General features: G+C 37.8%; 1 protein-coding gene across 4 annotated transcripts in view; it reads left to right on the forward strand.

Annotated features, from left to right (window-relative positions):
* The first annotated feature begins 9,406 nt into the window (after positions 1–9,406).
* Positions 9,407–12,952, forward strand: part of CLPP6 (CLP protease proteolytic subunit 6) — an 88,369-nt gene continuing 84,823 nt past the window's right edge. For 3 of the 4 annotated variants that reach the window (XR_015691083.1, XR_015691084.1, XM_087679427.1), the window contains exons 1-3: positions 9,411–9,792; positions 10,165–10,366; positions 10,512–10,577. Coding sequence is in view for 2 of the 4 variants with exons in the window: in XM_087679427.1 (XP_087535553.1) it covers positions 9,581–9,792; positions 10,165–10,366; positions 10,512–10,577 (480 nt within the window). In the remaining 2 variants the exon portion in view is untranslated. Of the gene's footprint in view, positions 9,793–10,164; positions 10,367–10,511; positions 10,578–12,952 lie in introns of all 4 variants that reach the window. The other variant, XM_087679428.1, reaches the window with a different exon arrangement.

A 12,952-nucleotide genomic window follows, 5' to 3' on the forward strand; every position in this document is an offset into this window, starting at 1 on the left:
ACATAGCGGCTGTTCTTATTGTCATACTCTCAAACCGGTTTTACAACTCCAACAAGCCCCTATTCGTACTTGCACTCTGATAGAGACAGTTTACAGCAAGCAAAATGACACATGTAATATATTTTCCATTTGGAAGAAGGATTTAATCAATTTTCGTACTTGTAAAAATAAGAAAGATCGCAAAAAGTCTTTTTTTTTTAAAGAAGCAAGCCTTGTAAACCTAACTTTGAGCTATGCTCATCCCGCTAACAAGATTTCGAGTGTGTGAGGCTGTTTGAAGTTTTGCAAGATGTCCGATCAACATATGGAGATTTTATTGCCGAATGTAATTTACCGGAACCAACGATGGAGCAAAAATTGAATCTAATTATGATGCAACTTCAAGAGGAACGAAGAGCATGTCAAACTTTGCAAACTTAACTGGCCACTCTTCAACGATCTACTGTCGAACAAGATGGACTACAACCCGAATATGTTATACGACGTACAATCAATGCGATACTCGAAGCACAATCTATCAGGAAAAAAGCCAAGATAAGTAAAAGAAATTTCAAATTCCGTACTTTTGATGGGCTACGTGACGGAAAGACTGTTCTCGCTTTCATCAACCAGTTTGATGATTATTTCCATGAAAAATAGTATGCCGAAAAAGACAAATTCAAGTGTGTTACTAACCATTTAGTGGACAGAGCATTGCATGGTGGACAGTTTTCCGCAAAATTATTAATTGTCCTACTACTTGGGAGGCTTTTCAAAAGAATTTTTTGTAGATTTTTCTTCCATCTCAATTCCATGTAAAAGCAATCAAACAATGGGATCTTCTGCAACAAAGAGATTGTGAGCCTATTTCACGATATACCGAGTGTTTCTAGAACACCTTATTGCAACTTCGAATGCTTGAAGATGTACCTGAGGCGATCCACAAGCACAAGTTTATGTCTGGTTTGCTTAGTCACTTTTATGCGGAGGTGAACATGTTCAAGCCAACGACTCTCGAGGATACGATTTCTTTGGCCCATGATGGTGAAAACAAAATTCAAGGACGAGAGAAGCGACCACAACAATTCCCAACTAACGGTAACTTCAGTACAAAGCAATTCAATTCTAACTTTTGAAGATTCAATCAAAATCGCTTTGTTCCATCTTCTTTCCATAAATCTTGGACACAACCCCCTGCTTTACCATCAAACACAAATCCAAATCCTAAGTCATCTTTCCAGCCAAATCCCAACATCCCTAAACTTCGATCTATTACCAATAATGTTTCCAAAGCCAAACCCATGGTCTGCTACAAGTGCCACCAACTTGGACATCTAGCGGTGAATTGTCAATCCAAAAAGCCAACTGTTCACATCAACTACTTGGGAGTGATTGAAGATGAAGACCATGAGAAAATACCTGATTTCACAGAAGACAATGACGATATCGGTACTACTTCAAATACTTTACCAAGTATGCCAAATCCTCATTCTTTATTAATGATAAAATGTATTGTGCATAGTAAAGAAAAGATTATTTTACATGATGACGAGAGCACACATGATTTTATTTCTGCAAAATTGGTCAACAAATAGAATTTACATATTGTTTCAACTCATTATCGCATCAAGGATGCGTTCTTAGGTACTAGATACAATGGTACACAAGAAGTTCATGACTTAGAAATTAAAATTGACAATTATGTTGAGCATAGAAATTTCTTGGTTGTGCCTTTACAATCTAGTGATATTATTTTAGGAATGCCTTGGCGTCATAAATATAATCCCATATAGATTATTTCACACATTCAATGAAAATTTATTCTAATGGGAAACAAATCACATTACATGGTACGCACACTTTAGATAAATTTCCATTACTTAGTCACACACAAGCTAAACGTGCATTGAGAAAAGATAGCAAATCATATTTAGTATGGGTGAATGAAATTGAAGCTAAGGAAAATCAAATGCACCCTAAGTACGCACAATTTCTTTCACAATTTAAAGATTGTTTTGTTGTTGACTTACCACCTACACGTCTTGAAGATCATAAAATAGACTTAATTCTAGGTTCTCAACCACCATGTAAAGCACCTTATCAAAATAATCAAATTGAACAGAAAGAAATTCAAACCCAACTTGAAGAATTGTTAACCCGAGGACTCATTAGGCCCAGTAGTTCTCATTTTGGTGCACTTGTTCTATTAGTTAAAAAGAAAAACAACACCTATAGGGTGTGCATTGACTATCGTGCCTTAAATAAGATTACTGTCAAGAATAGATATCCGATCCCTAGGGTAGGTGACCTCATGGATAAACTACAAGGGGCCACAATATTTAGCAAGATAGATCTTAAATCTGGATATCATCAAGTACGACTGGATACACCCGATATTTTCAAAACTTCATTTAGGACTCAATTTGGACATTATGAATTCCTTGTTGTGCCTTTTGGTTTAACTAATGCACCAGCCACATTCAGTCGTATGATGAATCGCATATTTTTTAAGCATCATCATTGTGTAATTGTTTTTTTTGGTGACATATTGGTTTTTAGTAAGAATAAAAACGAGCATTATGAACATTTATCCTTGGTTTTCAAATTGTTAAAAGAGAATCAATTATATGCTAACCTTGAAAAGAGTGAAATTTTCCAAATCCAAATTGAATATTTAGGACATATTGTTTCATCTAACGGTATTAAAGTTGATCCTAAAAAGATCAAAGCAATTTTGAATTGGCCAATACCTAAAAATGTGCATGAACTACGTTCTTTCTTAGGTCTTGCTAGCTTTTACAGAAATTTTGTGAGAAATTTTTCATTGCTTGCATTGCCTTTGATAAAATTATTAAAGAAATGTATTGTGTATCATTGGTCTGATAATCAACAAAAGTTTTTTGATTTACTGAAACATGCCTTAACACATGCCCCTATATTGCAATTGCTAGTGGATCTGGAATAGGAACTGTCCTTATGCAAGATTCACATTCCGTACCCTACTTTAGCTGCAAACTTAAACCATTTGAACTCAAGTATTCTACCTATGATAAGGAATTGCTAGTTGTAGTACGAGCTTTACGTCAATGGAAACACTATTTAATGGGATCTGAATTCATGATCAAAACTGACCAACAAAGTTTCAAACATCTCCTTAGTCAGCCACAAATCTCTAACCGTCATATTAAATGGCCAACCAGCCTAGAAAAGAGAATATTGTTGCTGATGCCTTAAGTAGAAGACCAAGTATCTATAATATCTCTATATATCTTTTGATTCCCTTATCCCTATGAAAGATACCTATGATCAAGACCCCAATTTTCAAGCTGATTGGAATACATTAATTACAAATAACTGGATTCCAATAGATTCATTGTCTTATTTTGATGGATTTATGTTTTATGAGAAAAGGTTGTGTGTAACTATTCCATTTTGATCATTTGTGTTGCACGAAATTCATTGTCCCCCATATCAAGGCCATAGAGGTATTATTTCTACTTTGCGTACATTGGTTGAAGATTTTTACTAGCCACAGATAGAATTTGATGTTTCTAACTTTGTATCTGAGTGTTTAATTTGTCAAAGAGTTAAGTGACATCATGGTAAGCAATATGGTTTATTAATGCCTTTACCAATTCCTGAATGACCATGGGAACATATTTCAATGGATTTTATAACTGGTTTGCCTAACACCTAAGCTAATCATGATATGATTTGGACCATTGTAGATCGATTTAGCAAACAAGCATATTTCATTCCATACAAGAAACATTAACTGCATCTCAAGCTGCTCAATTGTTTTTGAAAATCGTTTTCACTAACCATGGTTTGCCGAAAGTTATTATTTTTGATCATGATTCTAGATTTTGCAATAATGTTTGGACTACTTTGTTTGCTAATTTAGGTACAAAGATTGATTTCTCATGTGCATTTCATCGTGAAACAAATGGGCAAACAGAAGCTACTAACAGTACAATTTTAGACCTTTTGCATGCATATACAATTTCAAAACCACAAATATGGGATACACACTTGCATTTACTTCAATTTACATACAATAATACACCACATATAGCTACACAGAAAGCACCTTTTGAAATCATTTATGGACATAGATTGCCTACACTTGTTACATCATTGTCAAACAAAGTTAAAGCTGCTGATGACACTGCCAATATGCATGCTACAATTTTTGCTCAAGTCAAAGACATGATTGCGAAAGCCCAACAATCATACACAAAACAAGCTAACAAGAAAAGAAAAGCTATGAGTCTCAAAATTGATGATTATGTTTGGTTACGCATTGAAAAGAGAAGATTATAGAGTGTTGAGAACACCCTGTTGTTAAGTTAGCCCCTAGATTTTATGGACCTTTCAAGATCATTCACAAAATCAGTGACAATGCATTTAAATTAGAACTACCCCAACATTGGAAAATCCACAATACTTTCCATATTAGTTTGTTATGACCTTTTAGAGGGCAATTACATGTTCACCATGTCTATGAAAACCCTCCTTTGTTAGAAGAAGAAATTGAAATCCTTGAACCTGAAACTATTCTAGACACTGACTTATGACCACTAGAACTAGATGTAGATATTCTAGATATTTGGTTAAGTTTAAAAATCATCATGTTAAAGAGGCCCAATGGATGCACACCTATGACCTAAGTGCTTACCTTTCACTGCTCACTCCACATTAAGCTAATAGCAATTGAGGTCAATTGCTATCCCACCCCGGGGGTATGATGCCAGGAGGCATATTCCACGGTGGATTCCGTGAGACTACGGTGGATTCCGTGAGTTTTTGCGGTGAATTCCATAAAACTATATTTATTTGCAGGGACTTGTACACAAGGTGGATTCCTTATGCGAGAAGTTGATGGGGATGTGTGTCCTTTTCAAGTGTCATGTTAATTTAATGTGCACGTGGGTGATTCCACAGCGAGTGATTTCGCAAAATACATATTTAAATTAATGGAAGTTTATGAGTTTAGAATGCACTCGTATTAAATTAAGGTTAGGACAGAGTTCCAACCTATTTATTTATTTTGTAACTGAAGACTGCTAGGTATTCACTTTTGTCGATTTAATTTTATTATTTTCTAACAATTGTGAATGCTTCATTTGATGTGTAGAGCAGGTAACGGTGGCGTTGGGAAACATTGGGCGATAGCTAGTATTCAAATTATCTAGAAAAAATTATCATGTTTTATGGACGCACGGCATGGCACTAATATTTATTTAGGTGCGCTTATTTATTGAAGTGCTTGAAAAATAAATATTATTTAGTATGCGCATGGGTGCACGGTTTAAATATTTTATTATTGGACATTGAATTTGGACACAGCCCGACTTTTGGGCTACCCAACCGCTTTATTCTTTATTTGGACAAAAGCAAACACAAAAGCTAATGCATGCTTATTGTAAAATTTGGGCTATTTTTGAGCTTTGAGATGAATAAATTTATAAATACATGCCTTGTGAAGTGCTCACACAAGGCATGGGGGAGATTGTACCCAATTTGTCTTTTTGCCTCATGTCCTGCAAGTCTATATTCTTGCTTTTCGAGCTTAAGTAGAGTTCTTTGTTCTTGGGGACCTCCTGGCACTCGCTACGTACGCATCCAACATCTGATTTGGGCACCAAATGATTATGGGTGTAATGACTTTTAGGAATCAATCCTAAAGTCTTCTCATCAATATAATGCATCTACCTCTCTTCCCTTTGTGTAATGATGTAATTTATTGCTTTTTCAACAATCAAATCAATTTTAACACCATCAAAAAAATCACTTTTTTAGCATCAAGAAATTTCAAAAGAGCACATGCATCATCCTCATAATCTACATGTATACCCTACAAGCCACAGTCTTCTTCCTTTTGCACCATAACATTTGTTGCTTCACCAAAAAATTGTTGTTTCCTCTTTATGATATCAATAATTTTATCATGAAATTATCTTTTTGCAATACCAAGCACTTTCCCAAGAGAACTCAACCTTGCTATCTAAGAAGTGCTCTTCAAGCACATTCTTCAAGTTGATTGCAATATTCGATAGTAGTTTGTATCCTGGTTATTTTCATTTTTTTCTTTCAATCTCACTTTTTCTCTTGAGATGCATCTTCCATCATGTGCTCGAGAGTAGACCTAGTAGAAGCCTTAGAGTGATCCACATTTCCTTGATTCACACTCTTAGAAATGCTTGCAATATCCTCATCCCTTTTTCTTTTCTCTTCCACAAACACATCTAAATTTTACACACTAACCAAATAAGCATACATTGAACTTTACACATTGGCCAAATAAGCTCATGCAAAGAGTTATCACACTAAATGCAAGGATGAATAAATTCCTCTGTGATCAAAGCCTTAGGGATTAGAACCCATCACTTTTCATCAAGCTTCACAATATTAAGCTTCAATTCATGCATCCCTTTGACTAGCTCACCCATAACATCATCCTTTGCAAGAGGTATAGCTATCAGCATAGGTTGTTTCATTGTAGGCCCTATTACCTTACTAAAGGATGTAGGCATAGCGCCAACGTGCAATCTGGCCCTTTGCCTCTTAACAAGAATAGAAAAAACATCTATTACATTCTGCCACTCAGTTTTTAGCCCCAATTTTATCATCTTGTCTTCCAAGTCCTCTTCTAAACTCATTTGCAAGGTACGATTTGCAACTTGCAAAAACAAGTCTATCATTTGAGCTTCTAGAGCCTATTGCTCAAAGTTGTTCAATTGCTCATACTTGCACTCAAACTCATGCAAGAACTATGTGGCTACAAGTCCTTTATTAGGCTTAGTAACCCACTCCATGAAAGTCCTCTGAGTAACCAAGCCTACATTCTCAATACAAAATTCTTACACTTTCTTAAATTTAGCCTAGTTTGCATTGTGAGTCATACAAAAAACTTGCTCCAAGTAATCTTTGCAATCCCAAAACACCCATCTTTTTGAAATATAGCTTTAGATAGGGTGAAACATGATGACCACCATCAAACAATTTTACTTGGCTTTCAACAACTAGCAAAGCTTTTGTAATCATAGATTTTTGCTTCATATGCATTAATAGTCTCACATCATCAGATGGTCCTATAAAGGAACTTAAAGCATCATCCATCCTACAACCCATTTTACAGTCTTCATGTCAAGTCACCAAATATGTCAAGGGAGATTAAGCTAAAGGCCCTAATCATAGGGATTCGAAGAAAAGAGTTACAAAGAATAGGGACAAGAAGGTTTAAGAAGAAAGAAGAGAAAATGTACTTGAGATACCAAAATCACCCCGAATCAAATTGTATTGAAGTCCTTGAAATAGATCTTGGTTAGTAGAGAGAAACCCCTGTATGCATGTATTTTAGACAACAACTCAAGCTTTGTTTATTGGGACAATAGTCCAATTTGAATCAATGGCTCATATAATACTTTGTTTACATCAACGATACTATCAATCAGAAATGATTCCAATTGATAGTGTGTATGAGAAATAGGTAAAACCCTTTGTTTGATTTGAACACTAACTTCAACCCTATTATTTGCTAATTTAAAGCAATAAATCTTCAACCTTATAATGCCCAAAATTCACCTAGAGATTCCTCTTTGCATGTATAAAGCATTTATCCAATGTATACAAGAGGATGATTCTTGTTTTGAGCCTTGTAATATGCAAGAGAAGTATGCTGAAATTTATTATAGTAGTAAACCATGTTTCAACTTTGTTTAGAGTAGGCGATAACCTCTTCAAAACCCTCCTTTCAATCACCTACACTAGTAAGCAAAGGAATCCCCAAATCTATCCACAAATATATTCTTCTTAGGTACATAAAAGACAAACATAAAAAGCTTACATATTTGGAATTAATGTGGACAATAGTAGTGTTGCCCCTATTTTACTCTATTTACAACTATGAACTGCTATTATTCAACCCACAAAAATCCTCCTATACATCAAAGGTATGCCTCACCCTTTTGTCTTAGAAGGTCCCTTGGTGTATCCCTCTTGTCTCCTCCCCTCAATATCCTTCCTTCTCTCCCCCTTCTTCCACACAAAGCAAGTAGCTCTAAATCAACCAATTTGAACTTTCAAACTAGTCCCCATCAAGCCTTTCCAAAGCCACTACAAAGTCTCTCCTTAACTCTTCTAATCTAGGTCACAAAGCAGACTTGGTTTACCTCAAGTTATAACATGACTTAGTACTTAGCCATCTCCATAACAAGCATAACACTTGATTTTTCAAACACAGATTACTTCTTGAAGTAGTTAAATTCCTCATAAAGCCATGTACATTGTATCCTATATGCATATCTCCTATATGCATATCATGAGTTCTCAAAGAAACAGTGCTTCTTATGATTTCAACTCTTGGATGTCTAGTTGTATGGCAATGTACACCAACATTTTTAGCCCAAAGAGCCTCATGTCATGGATGCACATTGAAGTCCAAACTATGTGTCATCCCCCTTGGCATAGAAGTAGTTGGAATCTAGGGAGAAGGCTCGCACATGTAGTGCTCAAGAATAGAAGTGAGTGACATGCACAATGCATCTTGTTAGTGTCTTGTGCAAGATTTGGTTTAGAAGCTACTTGATTTAGTTGGCTCTCAATGTTCTCTAGCTCTCCATTATGGCGATCTTGTAAAAAAGCCATCCATCTCTATGAAGCAAGTGAGATTAGAAAGTAAAAATACCTAGCAAAACCTATGGAGCTATTCTCGTGAGGGTTTTTTTGGAGAGTATTGTGAGTGATTTTGATCGATAACTTGAAACCCCTCTAGGTCACATGGAGTGGTTTTTAGTTTATGGTGAAAATCTCATGCTCATTTAGAACATGGCTTTAGTGTGTTTTCACTAGAAAACTGCATCTTATTTTAGGAAATGTCCCAAACTAAGACCTTAGTTTGACATTATCTGGGTGAAGGTCCCACCTTTTCGTGTATTTTTAAAATATAAAAGTTCTCCAAGCTACCCCTCGTGTGAACAAAAGAGGTTTCCTGGAAACCAAAAACTACTCGAAAAAATAGTTTTCAAGAAACACCCTCACAAGAACAGCTCGTTTGTCTACTAAAGATGTTATTTTGAGCGACTTCTCACAATGCATTCCAAAATTGCATGGCAAATGATCCATTATTACTTGGAAAGGAACACACCCTAGGTTGCTTCACCTTCCCATGAGTTTGTTTTGATTGGTTCTCTATGAAAGAAACAAGAACTACACAAACTTCGCAATCGTTTCATGTAAGGCACATATTCTGTAATAGCTATGGGAAATTGGGCAAAACCTATCACGTGAAGGGACTAATTTTCAGTGGGACGCACCATGACGAATGGCCCCTTGGAAAAAAAAAAGGGTTGCCATTTTATGGCAGATTATTAGTACCATCACAGCACTCTATATAGGTAGAGCTACAAATCCACCAGTCTATCCTTGAGAATTGAACCGGACTTCTTAGGCACAGAGGCCTTAACGGTTGCGGGGAATGACCCTTTGTTATTATTGTGATCCTTTTTAATCCCAAGTTCATCTTTTGGATATCGAGAGAGTTTTCATGGAAATGGACTTTTGAATGAATGTTCGCTGAAGCTTATTTCTTTCTCCTCCCATGGCGTCCTCGTCATTTGCAGTAGCTCCAATGAATAGCGTGTCTGTGTCCTCATCCTCCTCCTCTTGCGCGAGGACAGAGTCTTCATTGCAGTGTGAATTCCGTGGCCAAGCACTGCTCTCCAATGGCGTCTCTCTCAGGATGAATCGCAGCCCGTGCCTGCAATACAACAGGGCAAAGAGCCATGCACAGATGGTTGCTCCTCCTTGCAAGTGAGTATTCCGTTACAAGATATCCATCCAGAAATCTGTCTTTATAGTTGTGCGTAGCCTTAATGTAATGCTTCAAAGGGATCAGGTACCTGTTGCTCTTATCCAATGGCCTCTGTGAAAGTGATGCTTGTGCTGAGTCATCAGTTTCGGGCAATGTGCTCTAATACAGCCTTGCAACGTTCTACAGCAATTTACTTCCTTCAGTACCCAACAATAGTCTTGACGGCAGTCAAGTCATAGATGCTTTGCTCTAAACAATGCATTTCAAGAATTCTGCTTATACAGTCCGATGCCTATTGAAAGCCATAGTTGGTGTTGTTTAGTATACGCAGGGCTATAGCATGTGCTAATCAGATTTTATGGCTCACGCAGCATGGTCATTCGGGCAGCCAAGAAAGCTCCTCCGCCTTTAATGCCTTCGATAGTTACACCAGGAGGTGCCATGGATTTGTCATCAGTGTTGTTCAGAAATCGTATTGTTTTTATTGGGCAACCCATCAATTCTCAAGTAGCGCAGCGGGTCATATCACAGCTTACAACACTTGCTGCTGTTGATGAAAATGAGGATATTCAGGTAAACATGGATTAACTTGATATATGTAAATAGTATATCTAGATAGAACAGCCCAGAATGCTATGGTAATGTGTATCTAGATGTACACATTACCTTACAACAACCAGTGAAGACTGACAACATTGTGTTCTCCTTAAATTGCCAGATGTATATTAACTGTCCTGGTGGTAGTACCTACTCGGTTCTGGCTATATATGATTGCATGTCCTGGGTAATTCTCTACATCTCTTTTGACAAATTATGGTGTGTATGATTGCACGTTCTGGGTATTCTTGTTTGACAAATTATTGTGTGCATATTGATATGTGGAGTAGGTAGGAAAGAATCAAGAAAGGAAATTATAACATGTCTGGGATAAACAAGTAGTAACATGATGTTGAGACAGACTTAAGATTGAACAGTAAAATGCAGTCACAAGTGATGGAGGATGGGGACGGTGACGGGGACGACCAAAATTAGGGGATGTGGGATGGGGGACCGGGACAGCATTTAAAAATTCAAAATATAATTAAAAGATTAACAAATTTTTGCCTTAACTTTGAAATTCAGAATATGCATCATCAAAGAAATGTACAAAGGCGTGAGTTCAACAACTGCAGCGAAGCTTGGAATCGACTTCTTGCAATATGCAAAGAATTATTTCCAAGAATTAGTGGACTAGGCTACAATACTCAAAAGCCACCCAAAGAACATTAACTCTCAAAGTGCCTTGAAACAGTCTCAATAGATAAGGCCCTAGCATTTCGAGGGGCTTGAAACAGTCCCAATAGACAAGGCCACAACACTCGAACAGTTCTGAAATAATCTCAATAGACAAGGCCTTGCCAGCCTCAAAGTGGACCGTCACTATCCCCATCCCCGTCATGAGATTAGGCTGAGTGGTTTTCCCCTCAAACAGTTCTAAAACAGCCTCAATAGACAAAGCCTTGCCAGCCTTGAAAAGGATGATCTGTCTGTCACAAATGCCGTCCCGGATCTGTCACAAACAAGCAGCCTATCACATTTCACATCCCCGTTCTGTCACTTTGTGACAGATGTTAAAGTGATGTCACTTTTGTAAGGGACGCTCCCATCAGGGATCCGTTATGGGGATGGTGTCGCAACATCCCAAGGGTTTGTCCTGCCCGTTACTTGTGACTATGGTAAAATGATTTTGATTGAATAATGCCCCACTTCTCAAATGGAAGGGTAGCCATAATCGGGGTAACTAGACGCTTCCTATTCTCTCTATTGTCATGTCTTTGACATGTATCACATCTCTTGATATAGTCAAATGAATCCTAGAATATGGATAGCCACCAATATCCAGCTCTTAAAGCCTTCTGTGCCGTTAACTGCCCAGTAAAGTGCCCTCCACAAGTGGAGTCATGGCACTCTTTCAATATAAATGGAACCTTGTCAGGCATCACACATAGGCCATAGATATCATCAACACCCTGTCGATATAGTGTTCCTGCGATCAAGGAAAATTTCTATGCAGTTGGCCAGTTTTTGGTGGTGGTTGTATATAGCACACCTTCCACACTTGGCAAATCACTCTTTTGCAGATTCAGCACACTCGTCTCTTAGACACTCTCCGACATTGGTGCTGCCATCATCTTAGCCTAATTTGGTGCCCTCATTGATGCCTTGGGTTGCATGTAGGGACTGAGCAGTCCTCATCATTGTATTCAACATTCATCTTTAATGAGCGTAGTATTTCTTCCTTTATCTTCAGTATTTCTTCCTTCATCTTTCATGTAAGAGTGGTTGGACTAGATGAGAAAAGCTCCCCAATTGAAGATGCTACAGCTCTTGCCACCAAAATTGGAGCTACAAATGTACCCATCATTGGGGCTTGGCGAGTCGGGAAGGCTGACACAAAAACAAAAGTCCTCATCTTGAAGTTTGGAGACCTGGAAAAGAAGAGAGCCTTCCTCTCCAAGAGGATCGCTCTCAAAGGAGAAAAGATCTACCTAGATGAAGACCTCACCCCAGCCCAGTTAGCCCACAGGAGGGAAAATATGCCACGTGTTCTAGAGGCATGGAAAGCAGGTAAATGGGCTGTATACAGAGATGGAAGAGTCATCATTACAGAGAAAAGGACGGCATGACGGTGCACGGCCTATGAGACCCTGAAGTTCACACTGTGGAATTGCAATGGCTCCCTTAAGACAGATGCAGGTTATTTTGAGGATACTTTCAAAGGTATAGACATTGCTATGTATAGTGAGACACATCAATGTAAAGACAGCCGTTTACCTGATGTATATGGATATAGATGGGAAAGTGTATATCGCCCTCAGCCTAGACGGCCTGGAGGGACGAGGGGATCGGGAGGCGTGGCAATTCTATTTAGAGAAGAGCTCCGAGATACAGTCCAAGTGGTACATAGAGATGTAGAGGCAAGATACATGTGGATTAGGCTACGTACAAGCAGAACTTGAGACATGTATATTGCCATATGCTACTTTCCCCCTGCATACTCTAAGTTTGCCCCTAAAGAGACATCCCCGTATGCACCACTATATGAGGACATAATGGGATACATGAGAATTGGGGATGTTCTACTAGCAGGAGACTTTAATGCACGCACATGAAACAACC

Source organism: Lygodium microphyllum, chromosome 6 (genome assembly GCF_053477565.2).
Source record: "Lygodium microphyllum isolate KBCC chromosome 6, Lygodium_microphyllum_v1.1.10, whole genome shotgun sequence".
NCBI classification, from domain to species: Eukaryota; Viridiplantae; Streptophyta; class Polypodiopsida; order Schizaeales; family Lygodiaceae; genus Lygodium; species Lygodium microphyllum.